Source organism: Notothenia rossii (genome assembly GCF_949606895.1).
Source record: "Notothenia rossii genome assembly, chromosome: 6".
NCBI classification, from domain to species: Eukaryota; Metazoa; Chordata; class Actinopteri; order Perciformes; family Nototheniidae; genus Notothenia; species Notothenia rossii.
In genome coordinates, this window is record NC_136909.1 from 30478351 (window position 1) to 30498452 (window position 20102).

The 20102-nt window shown below is 44.0% G+C and overlaps 1 protein-coding gene and 1 long non-coding RNA gene across 2 annotated transcripts; both read left to right on the forward strand.

Annotated features, from left to right (window-relative positions):
- The first annotated feature begins 607 nt into the window (after positions 1–607).
- Positions 608–8172, forward strand: LOC307045241. Its single transcript, XR_013809829.1, has 2 exons — positions 608–764; positions 6554–8172. It is a non-coding gene; the product is annotated as an uncharacterized lncRNA (long non-coding RNA).
- On the forward strand, positions 2253–5196 carry LOC307045149 (piggyBac transposable element-derived protein 3-like). The gene is made up of 2 exons (XM_079690682.1): positions 2253–4026; positions 4182–5196. The coding sequence occupies exons 1-2, from the start codon at positions 3198–3200 to the stop codon at positions 4910–4912; spliced, it is 1560 nt and encodes a 519-aa protein (XP_079546808.1). The 5' UTR covers positions 2253–3197; the 3' UTR covers positions 4913–5196.
- Positions 8173–20102: the final 11930 nt, after the last annotated feature.

Below are 20102 nucleotides of genomic sequence, written 5' to 3' on the forward strand. Positions count from 1 at the left end.
AGTAGATGAGTTCGGACTGAAAAAGTTCAATATTTGGAACAAGTAAATGAGTAACTTCTATATATATATTCTATGAGTCCATATAACATATCTGACTTCATTTAGGTAAGCTTAAATATCTCATGTTGATCAAATTATAATTATGTATTCCTGTTATAGTTCATTCAAGTTCAAGTTACAGAGGATGAACTAACACTATTTCATGGAACTTGTTGACAAAATAATTTGTATTAAGTTAATATTTTCATTTTTGAGTGCAAGTTTGTATCTATTAATTTAAAATGTAATTTACTTAATAAACCCTCAACAAACCATTTAATATGTTTTTCCCCTGTGTGGAGTGTTTATGTCCGTCAAACTCTGCAGAAATGAAATAAATGATAAATTATTGTGTTTTAAGTGAGCACATTGTTTCCATCTGCACGTCTTTTCTCCGACGGTTTCACACTAGTATAAAAAAGATTAGGTGTCGGTGTTAGGTTGAGGGTGTAAGACAAATCAAGCATACCCCCATGTCTGCTTCACTTGATATTAAATTGGAATCAGGCGTTGGGGTTCGGGGATTGTGGGGTGTGCATTTTACCGATATCTCAGATTTAACACTAAATCTTTCTCAGTGGCAGAGCATGTCATTTCATTAGAAAAGAAAGGAGGAAAGGTTTATCTTGACGTATTTGCAACAGAAATGACTTGCAAACTTTTTTAACGGAATTCACTCTGCATTTTGTTGAGTACAAACCCAACCCCTGTGTGGCCTAACTCAGGTTAGATTTTAATTTACTCAAGAACAAGTTGTCGTTATTGTAGTTTATTGTTTGTGTGATTTTGGTGTGACTAGCCAAAATAAATTGGCAACCTCACCAGTAGATCTATCTAATTGTATCTCCACAAACAAAGTGTTTCTATGGTTCACACTTTTTTCATGAACTAGTTAGCTGAGTATGCTAGTGATTGTAGTTTACATGAGAATAGATTATCCAGCTCTTAATGCCATGAATGCCATTAACCAACCATGCTGCTCTTCCACTGCTTAGAATCCACAGCTGAGGATGCTAACCCAGCTACTTCTCTGTGGGTTTGACATTTACTTTAATTGCTGGTTGTGTGGAATCAACCTTTACTGATGTAGGTTGCCGTATGTTGTTTTCTGATTGCTGGAATACATTTCAAGTCACGTAAGCTTTTTCAAATGTCTTATATATCACGTTCTGGGCCATTACATTTAATTCATTTCACTTGCAATTCAAAAACCATTATTTTCTAATCCTTTGTATTGAGGATCAACAATCTCTTGACCTTCCTTTTGGGAGATCTGCAGTACAGCTGGGAGTGAGGGCTGCTGGCAGGTACAAGGAGTTATACTCTCATTAAAGCCTCCTTGACATCTAGGTGACAGGGTGTTAAAAAATACTGCTGGTCAACTTTCCGTTGATCTTTTAGTAACCCATGTTTTCTACAAGAATGTCACATAAAGGTCATTTTACACATCCCGAGGATAAGCAGGTGCAGCAGCAGGAAGACTTTCTGTTATCTAACATCTATCAAGGATACGCAGCACCGACTCTGCACAGACCTTGGTTTCAATGCTGAGCCTTGGTACCTTTACGCACATGTTAAAAAGTGTTTCGCAACTCTTTTATATCAACTGTGACAGGACATGTAGACAATATGCTGTGAAGGTTATAATAAAATGTTATATTCCTAATTTGCAAGTCAAAGTCTCTCATATCTTAGCAGGATCTACAATTTTAATGGACTGCCTTTAAAAAGTAATTGCTCTTTATTCCTGCAACTGCCCAATCTGATCCTCAATCAAATCATTAAAAAAAAAAAAATCGTCTTTTAAACAAGTTATATCAGTAGTCGGGATGAAAGAAGATCTCAAACTTTATCACCCATTGCAATTTAAACAACTTTCATCTCTTCGTCATTCTCCATTCACAATTACTTTAATATATGTCGGTTTTATGACTGATTGATTAAGTTGACTTGGATTAAGTTAACTCTCCTAATATACGGGAATTGATTGCAATGCACATAGGGGAAATGTGCTTTTGAAACAGGGACTTATAACTCTTTTATTTTGCAATATATCACAAAGTCCAAAACCGAAAATCCAGATCATTATATGTTAACATGTTATGTTGAAGATTTCAGCAAGAAAAGATAATGAGCTAACTTTTAACATGACCAAAAAGGCATGATGAACACTTGAGGTTTACCAACTTTGAAACACGTTTAACCCATAAGAACCTGAGGTGACGCGCATGTCACACACAATTTTAGGGTGTAGCAGGGGTGTCACTTCAAGTATACCCTTAATTTCAACTCATATAGTCCTGAAGCGACACCCAAGTCACATTTCTGAAAGGTCATGTGACCATTGGGATGACCTCATGTTCAATTAGCAGCCACCTTTCCTGACTGTTTTCTCCACAAGCTAACTTCAGTCTGCCAGCTAATTTGCCCCTCTGCCCATCCTGAGGATAAAAGGTAAGATCCATCAAATCCTATGGTTGAAATATTGGATAACATGTTGTTTGTCGAATATAAATCATTGTTTAGACTTTTTATTTTTTATTCTGTGGTAAAAGAGCAAGTAAATATGTGTGTGACATAGACGTCACTGCAGGCATTTAGACTAAACTGGTAAAAAAAATAAGTGTTGTGACCTATATGTCACAATTAGAAAACTTGTCATTATCTGATCAGTTTACTTAATTCAATTATACTCAGTAATATATTGTTATTATATTATATATATATAGCTAGCTATAACTAGTAATAACTAGTTACTTATACTACTATCTAGCTAGCTACCTACAACATGGCAGGTTTAGGACTAACGTCATGTGGCACTTTACCTCACAGCTGGAAATGATAATTACCGTGCTGTAGGGTAAAGTGCTACCAACGTTACATGATGACATCAGCTGAAAGTCATGATTATTTTCCATATTTTCTTCTCTAGATGAACAGGAAAAATAGGTGGGATGGAGACAAGGACATCCAGAAGATCCTGGAAATAATCCTGGATGGAAACGAAAGTGAGGTGGAGGGATTAGGTGGTGAGGATGAAGATGAGGATGAATTTGATGATCCTGTCTTAGATCCTGATTATCAGGAGGAGCCATATGAGTCGGAAAGCGACATAGGGGAAGAGGAACCACCTCAACCAGAGGGAGAAGAACCTCCTAATGAAGAACCTCCGACTGCAGCATCCCACCGTTCTACTGGCCAAGAAAGATTCTTATGGCGAAAAAAAAGCTTTTGAAACACCAGACCACACCTTCAAAGGAGAGAGGGTCCAACCTCCAGATGAGCTCCCCACTCCCCTGCAGTACTTCAGGAGGTTCATTACAGATGAGATGCTTGTGGCAATGATGGAGCAAACCAACCTCTACAGCGTTCAAACCTCTGCCACCCACAAGAACGTGCAGACCACAGTAAAGGAGCTGGAAATCCTAATCGGCATGTACCTGCGCATGGGACTTTGCCAGCTTCCAGGAAACCGTGTCTACTGGGAAAACGACACAAGGATTGGCATGGTCGCTGACAACATGTCACGCGACCGTTTCCAGACCCTCCTCACATCTCTCCACTTCACCGACAACGAGGCTCCATCCAACAGGCAAAAAGGGGATAAGTGCTGGAAGATCCGTCCATGGCTTGACATGTTCCGCAAACAATGTCTCCAGATCACCCCGATGGAGCACAACTCCATCGATGAACAGATGGTCTCGTTCAGAGGAACGCGCTGCCCCATCAGGCAATATGTGAAGGGCAAACCCCACCCCTGGGGATTCAAGATCTGGGCCCGTTGCTCATCCGACGGAATCCTATGTGATTTCCAGGTCTATGAAGGTGGCACTGGGAAAAGAACCACACTTGGAATGGGAGGAGATGTGGTCGTCAAGTTGTGTGAAACTCTTCCATCAGGCCAGAACTACAAAGTGTTCGCCGACAACCTCTTCTCTTCAGCCGCACTGGTGCGAGAGCTTCGTCAGCGGCAGATCTTCTACACAGGTAACACACACACACACACACATACATACACGCACACACACACAAACACACACACACACACACACACACACACAGGTAATAACAACATACCTATGGTCTCATTCTCCTTTGTTTCTAGTTTTGACTCATCTTGTCTTATTCTTTATGTATTACAGGAACAGTCCGCAGCAGTCGCCTGGCTGGATGTCAGCTTGAGGATGACAAGAGTCTTGCCAAGAGAGGCAGAGGATCTTTCGATTGCCGGGTGGAGAAAGAGGGGTCCATGGCCATAGTAAAGTGGCATGACAACAGACCTGTCACCTTGATCTCCTCTCAAACAGCAGTGGAACCACAAGACAAAGCTAGGCGCTGGAGCAAACCCCAGAAGGCATTCCTTGACGTCATCCGGCCTAATGTCGTCAAAGAGTACAACACCTTCATGGGGGGGGTGGATCTCATGGATAGATGCCTTCTCCGGTACAAATACCACATGAGATCACGGAGATGGTACATCTACCTCTTCTGGCACACCCTCATGGTAGCCCTGGTCAACGCGTGGCTGATCTACAAGAACGACTGCAAGCTGATCGGTGAGAGAGCACTGAATCTAAGAAGATTCCAGGCAGAGGTGGCAACTTGCCTCATCCTCATCCAGGCAAGAAGGGGGCGCCCATCACTTGACATGAACACTCCATCTCCTTCAGCACCTCCCACGAGAAAGAGAGTCCGTGTTGGAGTTCCTGATGATGTCCGTAAGGACCACTTTGGACACTGGCCCGTGAAATCTACCGAGCGTGGCCGCTGCACAGTCTGCAAAACAAATGCAACCACCACCCTGTGTGAGAAATGCGACGTGCATCTCTGCTTCACAGAAGAGAGAAACTGCTTCAAAGGCTACCATTTCTAAACAGCCAGCAGTAGGCTTGGAAAGGATAGTGTAGGATGACTGGGAGGAGAAGAGGAACGGGAAGTTGTTGAGATGTAGGTGTTGTGGAATTAAAAATATTCCTGGTGATTATTGACACTCTGTTTCACGTGTTCCAAATGGTTCCAAATCTACCAGGCAACATGTTTTCTATTGTTCAGATTGTACTTTTCCTGCTGTTGATCTGAAATAATTTCTAGCCGGACATTGTTTTTTTTATTATTCAAGTGGCATTGGATGTTGATAAAAATAAAAAGTCAGCTACATTCTCAGTCTGATTAATTTTAGACAAATGAAGATTGACATTGACCTAACAGACAAAGATCCACCTCTCACCTGGTCCAGTTTGAAATGTCAGACACCTGGTGTGAAAAATGAATGAATGGCACTTGTTCTACACTAGTAATACATGGCATATTACATATAATAGATATAATACATATTGTATTGTCTCTTGAGGACAGTGTGGGACATGGACATGGTCTTTGAATAGAGTGCAATTGCGTTATCAACACAGGTGAGTCAGGTGAGCACTAATGATCAGTCCCTTGCTGCAGGTGTGGTGCTCTGGCGACAACACTTGACCTTTATTTGATGATAACTCCTTCTGGGAAGGTCTTATGGACCTTGGGGAATGGACTTGATATAATTGTTCCTTGGGAAATGTAGATGTTAAAAAACATATGGCATGCCTAGGTGTAGAGATGTTTGGTGGGGGCACTTTTGGGGCCAATAATGGCATGCGGGCCCTTTTGGGGGCAATCGGAAATGCAAATACTCCTTTCTCTCTCTGTGCTCTTTCTGAGATGGTTTGACCATGACTAAGTCATCTGAAATGGATTCCATTCCTTCTCAGCTTTCCAACCATACATAATATGCCTATGGTAACATCTTTGGAAGCTTCAGAGTTAATGGAATGTGCTCAGGAATGTCAGAAATGTCAGAAAACACTGTACATTTAATAATTTAATTTAACAATCAAATAAGACTGCAGTGACACTGATGTCACTTTTCAGATCTCTGTCATCTGGTGGTGGAATTTAGATTTTTTTTTTAGACATGTGTTCTATGTGCTCTATTCAACCTGTGTTATGCTCCCACTAATTTTTATTGAGCCAGAAATTGGTCCAGGTTCTTATGGGTTAAAGATACAACACGTAAACAAATGTCTGTGATGGATGATGGGATAGGAGAATTAGCATAGTAAATCAGGATACAGCTATGTAGCTTGTTTTTAATCTTGTTATGTTTTTTTTATTCTTATTGAATTACTCTTGGTTTGTTTGAGTGCTTCATTCCCTTTATTTTCTCCAACAAGTTGATCAAGGTGTGTGTGTATAGTCAGCACATAGTTGGAAAGTTTATTGATTAAGTACAAACAATGGGCTAAGACTTGACAAGCATTCACTGGTTCCTACTGTACTTCCTAATCTTCTACTTAACTTATTTGTTTACTTTATATATTAAAAGTTGAAAATGTCTTACTTTTATAATATTTATATCACATATAATGTTCAGTATAGGATCACAAAATACATCTAAAACTACCACAATAACCCTGACTATATACTGTATTGTTGTTGTATGCCACATACATTACTCTGTCTTTCTGTCTCCCCACAGATGGGAGCTGTCAGTCAGAGGATGGAGGATCAAGAGGTCTGTGCCAGAGGTGACAGAGCTGACTCCCACATGTCAAGTTTTTCCATGCTGAAATATGAAAAGACATGGCGGCATTGCTGCTCACTTTAGCCCGACATGAAATACATGTATACACCAACAAGATACACCCAAATAAAAGCAAGTTACTGTAGGCTGTGTGTATGTGGTGTTCACAACTCTCAACACCTTGTTTCCGCTTTCTTTGAAATAAGTTGAATCACCACAATTACAGCATGAACGGCTTTTCATAACATCTTATGAACAGATCAAGGCAAAGGATGGTAATGCAATATACAATTAGATTGTTCAATAAAACTAAAAGTGTGATCCATGCTCTATGCATCAGAAATCCAACTCCTTTTCCAAAGTGCAAGAAATCAGTAAATGACATCATGCACACAATGCTGCAACGTGCTCTCTCTGGTGAGAGACGTCTTTAGGATAAAAACACAAACATAAACGAAAAATAGATCATATTAAAGCACATTGTATAATTTAAGCTTTATAGATAGTCTTTAATTGTCGGCTTTTCCTTAATCGTAAATTTTACTATAGATGTTTGCCAATGTGTTTAGAAACAACAGTAAGCCGTCCGTAATAATAACATATCACCTTGAAAAATGACATTCATGTCTGTTGATGAAAGCCCTTAAATTGGCTATACATTATCTAGAATTAGCCTTTTAAACGTATTGCTAGCATTGGTTCTTACTACCAAATACCAATATATTGTTTTATTGTATTGTTACTTATCGCATTAATCTGAATGACTTCCATAATTATGTTGTCTTCTTTCTTCATGAAATACAACTGCATGTTGTAGTAGTGAAGAGATTTCTTTAACCTACTGCCAAATAGACTATTTTTAGAATGTTCTTTGTTCATCTAGTTTTGCTTCCCGAGGTGGATGATGTGCACAGGTTGTGAGTTCTCCTGGATGGAGTCATTTCATCATGACCTTTTGAGACTCTGTTTCTGTTACTTTTTTGTGCAGCTGCGGGTGATAATGAAATAAGGGGAAGGGTTGAGGTGAGAATTGGGACAAAGCCTTAAGTTACAAATCTTCCCAGCACCTTATTTCAACACTCAGCCTCTCACACGAATAAAACCACGTTAGCCGAGTTGGTGTGTTTGCATTTGTTCTGTATGTGTGTGTGCAATCATCCAGTGCACTTGCTCCCCGGCCATGGAGGGGTGGGGCTCTGGGCGGCACTGATAAGGATGCCCAGTGACGAGAACAGCATGCCACTTGTAGATAAAATAAAGGGACAACAAGAGAAAAAAGGCTGAAAAACAGAGATTTTGTCATTCTTTCCCGGCAAAATCAAGGTTACAGTACGCTAGAGTAGACACATTTCCAGACAATGTAACAGGATTAGTTTCACCCTAGTGTGTGTGTTGTGAAGCCACTTCAACTGTGTAATAGAGTGACGGGGAGGGGCCCTGACCGACCGTCAACACGTGACGGGTTGGGAGTGAGAACGTGTTGGTATGGTATATGGTGTTATTATTTGATGTTATAATGATCAATGTGTGTGTGTTTCCAACATAGCACACAGGACCACATGCTAACTGAAATTCCTGTCACTAAAAATATCTTGTTCTCACCAAAGTCGTAATTCACATACACAAGCTCTGTTTACCAGCTGTTTATCTTCTTGTCACAGCTGGATAGCACTTTTGTGACATCTGTTTTTCTGTTCAGCAGCATCACTTCCTCCTCTCAGCAGGATTCCTCTCACAGCATCTTTGTGATGTTGATGATATGCTTATGGAGCCAAACTGACTGATGGCAGTGTCACGCCTGACAGTAGCATTATAGATTGTGGAACAACAATGTGATGTGACATCTTAAAAACCACTGAAGAAGAAAAGAGGAAGACAAAGCAGAGATGTTAATGGCGCATGATTGAGGATATTTTGAACCTCCTTTAAATGCAGCCGACATTGAGACACCTCTGTGCCTCTGTTTCATATTGCTCTGAAACAGATTTTGAAGTTAATAAGAAGTGATAGAGATCAAATGAAAAACCTCCGAGGTGTTAAGGGAACTGGGCCTGGCATTGATTTCCTTCCCTCCCCAACTATTTCCAGGCAGGACTGATTGAGATTTGACTCCAGTTTTACCAAGGTCCTGTTGGAGGTGGTAGGAAGAGCAGGACGCCTTATCTCCTCCTGGAGAACTCGCCGGGAAAATAGTACTAACCCGCTCCCACACAAGGACATTGAGACACTTTAAGAGTAATCTTAAGGTTTTTCACTCCTGGGGTGCTCCTTCTGCTTGGAACAAAAACCCAATGCCATTGTAAGAAAAATCTGTTTTTCCTCGCTTTTTTCAACATCTTCTTAAGCTTGGCAGACATGGCTAAGCCCCATTGAGCTCACAGTGGTTGGTAGAAGATCACAGAGAAACTAATCTGTATCTGCGGGAGGAGAAAGGAATAAATGTTTTGAAATAGCATAGGGATGTAAACACATTACTAGCATTTAGCTTATTTTATGACAATGTGTCTGAATCAAAGCCTGAGCTTTATGAATGATGTATTTTTAACAGTGACGTGCGGTGAGGTTCATGGCTGGTGAGGCACTGACTCTTTCAGAGTCAGATTTACAAATATTATATTTTGGCCTTAATCGAAATATTCGGCTATTTTCAAAAGCTGTTTTAGTCTGATGCTTCAATTCATTTTAAACAGACCGTTCAACAAAAGGATACCCAACATCTAAATATTGGATTGTTCTTTCTTAGTAAGATCCCATTTTCATTACAATTGTGGTCTTACCTTGACTTGAAGATGAAGTTCATGCTATCCTTCTGGACAACAATCTCTATTACTTTTTTGTAAAAGTCCTCCTTATCTTCCTGTAATTTGAAAAGTCTAGCTTGTTGTTTGTGTCTATCCGTCTCTGCTTAGAATAACAGTAGCAACAAGAACCTGTGGGCTCATGTGCGCCCCCTTCAGTGCGGCAGAGGTTATGGCTGCCTCCCCTGGTGCTTTTTTCATTGCCGTTGTATGATGAGACCAGCGAGCCTAAATATCATATATACATGAAAAAAGTTATTTAGAGACTATGGATGGCGAGGATAAATGTAATAAAGGGATCTACAAACATTACCTTGGTGACCTACAGTGAGATGGTAACAGGCATGCGCTTATGGCCCGCGCTCCAGCCAGTTTCTGTGGGGTGACGCATTCTGAAGTGAGGCAGAGCTCATCTGTGCCTCAGTTTACCCCACAGCGGCGCTGCCCCACAGTAACTGGCTTGAGCGCGCTCACAAAATAAGTGCCCGCGTTAAATTAGTGCCCGTGCTCCAGCAAGTTCTCATTCGTAACACTCCGTTCGATGTCTCACTATGGGATGCGCCTCATCGCGGAGCAAACAGAAGCATCAATCTCATTACGCCAATCCTGATTGGCTGGTGATCTTGACGTCAGCGTCAGGGAATCTACCCCCTATAAGTAGCTTGCGCTACGCCGCATGCATCATTCAAACACCTCTTCTCGCTTCAGAGCACATCTCTATTGGTAGCCGGGCTAGCTCACACAGTCCACAGACGGAACCAAGCTATCCAAGCTAACTTCGGTCGACGGGCGCTCGCCGGCTACTTTTATATATACTTCTGCAAGAAGACTGTTAATACTAACACACCAGTTAGTGTTGCAATCTACCTCGCCGTTTATTTCTTCGGAATTAAAGGTAAGGTTTTGATTTTTAAGCTGGTAACACACCTGTTACTAGCTTGCCTTTCCTCACTACCGACACCAAGGTAGCGGGGACGGTTTTTTCTTTTTCTCTCTCACACCAGAGGAGGGGAAGATAAAAAGGGTATTAACACACCAGTTAATATTCTTTGAGAATAAAATTCTACACCGTCGATTTTTTCTCCGCATTAACGACAGGTGGGGAAGGATTTTTTCTCAGCAACGTACCTGTTATGAGCGGGTCCTCTCCACGCCTTCACCACGGCGAACGAGATGGACGCTTCTCTCCCTCACACCAGAGGAGTCAGGGACTCGGAGGCTCGGCTCTGCGGCTGCGGGTTGAAGATATCAGGCACAGACTCACACCAGGTCTGCTCGTCCTGCCTCGGGCTGGAACACGCCCAGGAGGCTATCGACAACCCCGGCTCGTGCGGGCATTGTGCCCGCTTCACCATCAAGAGCCTCCGCCAACGGCTAGCACGCCAAGCTAGCTTGTCGGGACAGGACCCCCTCATGTCCGCTGTTTCGCCGGCCGGCAATCAAGACATGGGGGCGTCCGCCGCGGTGATTGAGCCCCGCGCTGTGTCAGGCTGGGGCTCAATAACAGCGGCAGCTGCTGAACCGGAGCCCCGCGCCGTGTCACGCTGGGACCCGGTGGCGGCAACAGCCGCGAAAGCGGAGCCCCGCGCTATGTCAGGCTGGGGCTCCCAACTGGACCTCACCATGGTCTCGCCCGCGGATGATGTCCTGGAGTTGCACTACATGGAGGACGAAGAGGATACCTCTGAGTTCCTCCTGTCCGACTCGGATGAGCAAGACGATGATGTCTTCGTGTCATCAGCTCAGGCTGCAAAGCCGGGAGCGATGGCTGCTCTCCCGGGCGATAGCGCACCAGCTTCGCCCTGTCTGAGCATGGACCTGCAGGCCGTGTGTCAACGTGCCGCGTCCAGGCTGGACATCCCATGGCCTGAATTGGCCAAGGAGACCTCCAGGTCTCGCTACGAGGGGAAGACTGAGGCTGGCTGTGACACCAAGCAGGAACCCCACGCTACCGGTGAAGGCAGACCGGTTCCAGTCAGCGATGACGGAACGGGCCTATAAAGCCGCAGCGTTGTCCGCCAGGGCACTCAATGTCTCCTCACTGCTGACCGCCTACCAGGCGGAGCTCTGCGAGGACCTATCGAGCAAACCTGGGCCGGCCTTATGGGACAAGATCGCAGCGATCATGGACATTTGCCTCCGTGTGAAGCGCTGTGCAGTCCAGGCCACGGGCAAAGTCATGGGCATAATGGTGGTACAGGAGAGAGCCAGGTGGCTCAACCTGACCAACCTCCCAGACCGGGAAAAGGAGGATGTTCTTGACATGCCCATCGTTCCCGAGGGTATTTTCGGCTCCGCTTTAGTCTCGATGCAGCGGAGATGTGAGTCGAAAAAGAAGGAAGACGAGGCCCTGCACCTCTGTCTCCCCCGAAGGGTCCAGCCGCTACCTGCGACGGTCTCGCGGCAGTCCTTCGCCCAAGTTGCCTCACGTTCTACCCGGTTCAAGGTACCGAGGCAGCAGAGGCCACAGCCCGCCCCGAGTCCCCAGCCCAGGCAGGAGACGAGGACGAGCTGGCCGAGGAAATCTCTGGTTTCGGCAGCTGCTGTTCAGGCACAGCCGACTCAGATTTTCGGTCACCAGTCGAGGAAGAAGAAGCGGGCGGCCTGACGGCCTCCTCTCCTCTCCTCGGTGACAGAGCTGGAAGTTCCCTGTTCCCCAGCTCCAGATGTGTTTTCGGGATGCCACCAGGCCTCCATCTTCCCGCCGCCTCGAGTGATGCCGCAACGCCATCCTCAAGTTCGCGCCAGAAGGGAAACAGACTTAATACCAGAGACAGCGAGTTCTGCTATCTGCCTAAGTCACAAAAACACATGTCACAATTGTTGGTGTTTTCAAATAAACCATTTTTCACTGTCGCATCCAGGCTTCAAGCCGAGGGCGCAGTCCAAAAAAATGAAAAGAAAGACAATAAAAACAATAAACAGTCTGTCGCCTGTCCCTCTTTTGAGAGCAGCTACGGCCTCTCTCAAAAGGCGGATAATAGACGGGTCTGTGAAGGCACCACCGCCATGCGCATGCGCAGTGCCGACTGGGGTTATAGAGCCGCTACCGTCACGCGCATGAGCAGTGCCGGCTGGGGTTGTGAAGGCACCACCGTCACGCGCATGCGCAGTCTCGGTGGGGATTGTCGAAATGGGGTACCATCGTGTTCAGACACTAGAGGGCCCCATAACACAACAAATAGAGACTCAGAGGGTAAGAGACGTGACATCTCCGCTGGCTCTAAGGAGCAAACAGTGGGAGATGCTCACAGCGTCTGCTTGGGTTTTCAAGACAGTAACACGGGGCTACAGACTCCAATTCGCTGTCACCCCCCCTCGCTTCTCGGGCGTTCTGTATTCACAAACCCGAGGAGAGTCAGCCCATATTCTGGAGAGAGAGATTCTCTCACTTCTAGAAAAGAAGGCTATATCTATAATACCCTCCGAGCAGAGTCAGAGCAGCTTTTATTCCAAGTATTTCCTCGTTCCCAAACGGGGAGGGAACGGAATTCGGCCAATACTAGATTTGAGGGCTCTGAACAAATATCTAAGAAGATACAAATTCAGAATGCTCACTCACACATACATCTCTGCTGCGTCTCGTGCGACAAAACGACTGGTTTACATCAGTCAACCTGAAAGATGCGTATTTCCACATCCCAGTATATTACCCACACAGGAAATATCTGAGGTTCGCATTTCGGTCTGTCTCTCAGTCCAAGAGTGTTTGTACGATGTACGGAAGCCGCAATAGCCCCGTTAAGACAACAGGGTATTCGCCTGGCAACCTACCTAGACGACTGGCTGCTTCTCGCACAGTCGGAACAGGAGGCTATTACGCAAATGTCCTCGTAAAGCACCTGCTCAACCTGGTTTTCATAATAAACACAGAAAAGAGCATGTTGTGCCCGGCACAGACTGTAATCTTCCTGGGTTTACACCTGAACTCGGTGCCTTTTACAGCCCGCCTGTCAGCGGAAAGAGTGAAAGCTTTCATTGCTTGCCTCGCTCATTTCCAGCTGCGAAAAAATGTTCTTTTCAGATCATGCCTGCGGTTACTGGGGCTCATGGCGTCAGCCATCCTGGTCGTACGACTGGGACGGTTACACATGAGGGAGTTTCAGCGCTGGGTAGCCGCTCTAAAACTAAACCCCGCCATGGAGCGCTGAGAGTGATGGTTACTGTGAAATGCGTAATGGCACTGCGCCACTGGCTGCACCCGACTTTTCTGGTACGGGGCGTGCCTATGGGTGCTGTCCTTTCACGGAAGGTGGTCACCACAGACGCATGTCTGACAGGGGCAGGTATACGAAGGTCGTCCGGTGAGGGGTCTCTGGAGCAGAGACCTCCAGCGGTCGCACATAAATTACCTGGAGCTTTTAGCGGTGTTCTTCACCCTAAAACGCTTTCTGCCTTTTCTCAGAGGACACCATGTCCTCGTGAGGACGGACAATACAATTTGCGCTCTCTCCAGTTACACATGCTGGCACGCAAACTGATCTTGTGGAGCTGCGGCCGTCTCCTCTCTCTGAGAGCGACGCACGTACCGGGTGTGATGAACCTCGGGGCAGACCTGCTGTCCAGAGGTGTACCACTGTATGCAGACTGGACTCTACATCCAATGGTTGTGAGCCAGCTGTGGGTGCGTTACGGCCGAGTCGCGGTAGATCTGTTCGCATCAAAAGAAAATGCTCACTGTCAGCTTTTCTTTTCAATGCGCGATCCAAACGCACCATTAGGCGTGGACGCGCTCGCGCACATTTGGCCTCCGGTCCTCCTGTACGCGTTTCCACCCCTGGCGCTGATACCCCCAGTTCTGGCCAGAGTGAGGGAACGGCGACACAAAATGATCCTGATAGCTCCGCACTGGCCTGCAATGTACTGGCTGGCGGAGATATATCAGCTGCTGTGCGGTCAGCCGTGGCAGCTCCCCCTACGCAGAGACATACTGTCTCAGGCGGGGGGGACGATCTTTCACCCACACCCGGAGCGCATGGCCCTATGGGACTGGCCCGTGAGTGGTATAATCTGAATGCAGTGGGTCTCCCGCAGAAGGTGATAAACACTATTCAGGGTGCGAGAGCTTCCTCCACTAGGTGTCTTTATGACTGTAAGTGGAGGGTGTTTGAGGACTGGTGCCTTCAAAAAGGGCACACCTCTTTTCAATGCCCTGTGGGAGTGATTTTATCATTTCTACAGGACCTAATTGATAAACACAGAGCTTTCTACACGATCAAAGTCTACCTGGCTGCTATTGCTGCATGCCATGTGGGTTTTGAGGGTTAGACGGCCGGCCAACATCCTCTGGTCTGCCGTTTTATGAAGGGAGCTCGCAGGCTCCTTCCTGTTTCCAGGTCACTGGTGCCCTTATGGGACTTGACAGTGGTTTTAGATGGGCTCACTCGAGCCCCATTTGAACCCCTGGAAGAAGCTGACATGAAGCACCTGTCACTCAAGTCAGTGCTGTTACTGGCCCTGGCATCCGCCAAGCGAGTCAGTGACATTCATGCGCTATCTGTACATCTTTCATGCACTCAGTTCGCCCGAGGGTTAACGAGAGTGTTGCTGAAGCCCAACCCTGCCTTTATACCTAAGGTGGTTGGTTCATGTACCCCCATTGACATTGAGGCATTTCCTCCGCCGCCGTGTCCCTCCGGGGAACAGCAGCCGAATTTGCTATGTCCAGTCCGTGCTTTACGCACTTATATGGACAGATCAGAAGAGTTTCGTCATAAAGACCAACTCTTTGTGTCCTGGGCTAACCCTCAGAAGGGCAAGCCTGTTACTAGGCAACGGCTCTCTCACTGGATTGTGGAGGCAATTGCTTTGGCTTACACGAGTCAGGGTCTGCAGGCACCTTCGGGTTTGCGTGCTCATTCGACTCATGGTCTGGCTACATCCTGGGCTTTGTTCAGGGGTGTTTCCATCCAAGACATTTGTGCAGCGGCGAGCTGGTCCTCGCCGCTCACTTTTGTCCGCTTTTACAGATTAGACGTCTCTGCTCCCAGTGTGGCCCATGCAGTGCTGGGCCCCCTGCTGAGTTAGAGCTCTAACTGTTCAATTCTGGTTGGGTTTGGTGATTTTCGAGATAAGCTCGTCTGGCAATACGGGAGCTACAATATCCCATAGTGAGACATCGAACGGAGTGTTACGAATGAGAACTATAGGTTACTTACGTAACCCCAGTTCTCAGAGTAACATGAAGTGATATGTCTCACCAGACGGCCCTCCTTGCTATGGTGAAGCGAGAAGAGGTGCTTATTTTGAATGATGCATGCGGCGTAGCGCAAGCTACTTATAGGGGGTAGATTCCCTGACGCTGACGTCAAGATCACCAGCCAATCAGGATTGGCGTAATGAGATTGATGCTTCTGTTTGCTCCGCGATGAGGCGCATCCCATAGTGAGACATCTCACTTCATGTTACTCTGAGAACTGGGGTTACGTAAGTAACCTATAGTTACTGTGGGCTTACGAGAGGCAGAGCTCGTCCCTGCCTCACTTCTCATCACTACCCGTAGTTGTAGCGGAGCTCGGCAAATTTGCTGATTTTGACTTTAAAAAGCGATTGGAATCATACATAAATCACACTTACAACACAGATCAGTGGAGACATTTTATTATTACTATTACTATTTAGTTTTTCTTTAGTTATTTTTCCGTTACATTGGAGTATGACAGGAGAGGCTCTGCCTCCCCTGACCGCACGTCGCTGATTTTTAATGGGGTGTTTTATTACTTTGTCTGCCATCTGATGGTTATCTGTTATTATATGTGATATTTCTGAGGAAAAATGCTTTGGTAAACATGAAATGATGATTGTAACAACTGTAAAAATAGCATTAGCAGTTTGTTCAGAATAAATCAGAAGAGGATATTGTCGACTTCTTTTGGGATTTAAGCAGAAAACATTTATTGCAACCACAATTTTTATCTGTAACTTAGGTAAGTATTTATTTATTTATGTCATATTTATTTTTAAAGGAGATCTGGACTACACAAGAAATGTGGGTTTTTGTACTTTGAACCAATATCCTAATAATATGATATTTCATTGATACCTCATTAGTGTATTTAATACTGTTGTCTTGTTATTCATACAAAAATTACTTGGTCCACAAAAAAATAAAAATAATGCTCAACCTGGAATTTTTTTTTTAATTATGCAAATGAACGGTTCTATTGTCTTCGTTTCCCCCTCCCTTACTTTGGTGTTCGCGGTCAAATTTGACCGGTCCTGTTTTAACTGCTATTACACAAACACAAAAAACATTAATCATCACCAAATGTCATTGAATACCCTTTCAAACTGCAAACATTGTATCAGACTACTGGTATACATGAACAACTGCAGTATAGACACTGAGTATGTATTGCGTGGGCCAGGTGTGATCCATGTGGGGGGATGGGCATATACGAGCGGGAAATGTGTCAAATTGTGTGTGTGTGTGTGTGTGTGTGTGTGTGTGTGTGTGTGTGTGTGTGTGTGTGTGTATGCGTGTGTGTGTGTGTGTGTGTGTGTGTGTGTGTGTGGGTGTGTGTGTGTGTGTGTGTGTGTGTGTGTGTGTGTGTGTGTGGGGGGGGGGGGGGGGGGGGGGTGTGTGTGTGTGTGTGTGTGTGTGTGTGTGTGTGTGTGTGTGTGTGTGTCTATGCGTGTGTGTGTGTGTGTGTGTGTGTGTGTGTGTGTGTTTGTGTGTGTGTGTGGGTGTGTGTGTGTGTGGGTGTGTGTGTGTGTGTGTGTGTGTGTGTGTGGGGGGGGGGGGGTGTGTGTGTGTGGGTGTGTGTATTTTATCTGATCCGGATGGTTACTAATTCCTTTTCTTTATGGGTGTTACAAAGTTGACTAAATCCTCCAAAATTCAATGAAAGTGGTGATCAGCCATTTCATATGTTCAAATGTATACTGTGAAGGATATCATAAATCCTAAAGGATGTTAAATGATGTAAATATGCGTTTAAAGATCATATTTTTACTAAGGTTTTAAGAGGTGACAGGCAGCTTCTGTTTGGGGCAACATATGATGTGGCTTAGATTTTACTAATCCCTCCAAGGCCTGTCGCTCAACAGACATGAACATACAGGATTTATAGAACAAAAGAAAAAGGTGGACATCCACTGTTCAACTCACAGTGATTGATAGTCACTTCAAAGGAATCTGTCATCCCAGAAAAAAAAGAGAGCATTTGTCATTTGTTCAAATGCCAAAATGACCTACGTTTTCTTGACAAGGGCCTCTGGTGTCTGAGGGGTAATGGAAGACGTACTGCATCGTGGCTGCAGAAGGTCTTATGAAGGAGGTTGGGATGGATGGCTGTGTCAACAAAGCATTAGACCTTTTCGTTACCCATTTCCTTCTTACTGCCAACACTGATTTCATTTAATGTTTCTGTGATTTAACCAAGCCAAACCAGAACCATAGTGTCGAAATATTAGAAAATATTTTGATATGTACATTTCTGGAAGGCTTTTCATTCAAATGTACAATGAATTTTAAGCTCAAGTTTAGAATGTCGCAAATATAGAAATGCGAATTAACATCGTTTTCATTGACTGATTTTAGATCTAGAAACCGTGTATCTGTAATGCGTAGAAGAATTAGAGGCTGCGATTTAAAAATGCAACAAGCCGCCTTTGTCTTCTTACACATCTATGAGAGATAATGGAAAAAGGTCTTCAGGAATGTATCAGCTCGAATTGGCTATGCTTAATGCTGTATGAATGTTTTGCATGATGGGAACACTGCTTATCTAATGTAGATATGGATATGTGTAAATGCAATGTATTCTTTTATTCTTATCTGTTGTTTATGTTTGAGCTTTATTTGTCAAAACGAGACAAAATAAACTGAGACGCAATACTTATTAAGACGGATATGGATAAAAACAGGTCGCCAACTGGCCGTTTTAATGAAAAATATACTGCCTTCATGCTTTTAAGGTTGCAAAAAAGATGGAAAAAGGTCAGAAATCTCCCGGATGACAGCTGATCTATACTCCTTATGAGTTACTGTGTCTCTGGAGAAACAAATCGATCAGTTTCTGCCCAGTGATTGATTTGAATGTTGACCCCCCCACACCTCCTGTCAACTTTGCCCTTCACTAGAACAAACTGAGTGTGAAGGTAGCCACGCTAATCTGACTCTAATACTGACCAACCTTCTGGGAACCATTTAGAAACACATTTCATGGCATAATTCAACTTCTACCAAAGCAGGAGGCAACAACTGCTGCACCCTTGAGACCAGTAAACTATGCTAGTTCATTATTTCATACAAATAGCCTTGAAAACATAGATGTTGTAGGTGCCATAACGCTACTTAGCTCAAGTTCATTATTTATATTATTATTATTCGTTTACGTCACCTTTATTTGTTTGTTGAGCACTTCCGGTAATTGTCACATGGGTGTTGTTTGGTTATATAAGTCACCTGTTTGATTTCGATTGCACATGACAGAGGGTGAGCTTGTGCTGTCATTTTTTCTGTTGACCGTTTTGTCCATAGTTACTATGTTTTGATTTTGTTTATTAAATATCCCTAAAACTATATTGCTTCAATAAGGACTTTCTTTTCGAAAACGCGTCACAGTTTATAGCCAAGTTTAGCCTCTCGGCGACTCAAATGTAACTGGGGATTGAGCCGCCGCAGATGTCTAAAGCTGGTTGTTATTGATTGACCTTGATATTGTGTTAAGAGGGTTTACATCTCACATTTTTTGATGTATGTTTTATGTGAGGCAATTTGTAACACTGAGTCAAATGTCTCAACAGTTATAGGATGGTCGTAAAATACAGACAGTGATTATGCAACCCAGTCTCACGGCATTTCGTGTTATAGTCACGACATTTATTGATTCATGTTCACCAACACATCGAAGGGGGAAAACACAAAAGGATTGTACACAATTCAAACCAATCAATGTTGTTTAATTAACAAGGATAAACTGATGTGTTTAGTTGATGAGATACTGCAGATTACTATGCAAACTTTGAGACCAGAAATACTGTTTTCACCCCAAGCGTAATTCTGTTGATAGTTATTTCATATCACATTAACACCATATCCCAACGTGCATTGCGGCTAAAACATCCAATCACCGAGCTTCAACCATAGCTGAGGATCTTGGGTAATCAGTTCAGTGGGTGTGTATCGCCTACGTCTGTTTCCGGTGACTTTACTTTGAAATTCAGTTCCTGACGGACGGCAAAAAAGAAACAAAATCAAACAAATAAATAAAAACAAGGATAATTGTGTGTTATTGTTGAGTATATAACAGTGTGTTATTTAGAAAACAATAACAAATTAGAAGGAAACAAATTATAAAAAAATACAGCTTTCAGTATTCTGAGCCCAATTTATTTTCCTCACGGATGGCAAAAAAAGTCTGACATTATAGAATTTGAAATAAAAACAATAAAAGTGGCTTGATATTGAGTAATAAAATGTTTTTATGAACCACACAGCTTCCGGTCTTCCAAGACCCGACCGGACAAAAACACGAAACACACTACCAATAGAAATACATTGCTTTTAAAATCGTTCTGTGTGACACGAAAAAAATGGGGAAATCGTGTTGGTGAACACGAATCAATAGATTAAATGTCGTGACTATAACACAAAATGCCATGAGACTGGGTTGGATTATGATCTCATCAATAGTGTTGAGTGTTCTTCAATAGGCTATGCCATGATGTCCCCGTTGTTAATAAAGGTTCCATTTAAAGGA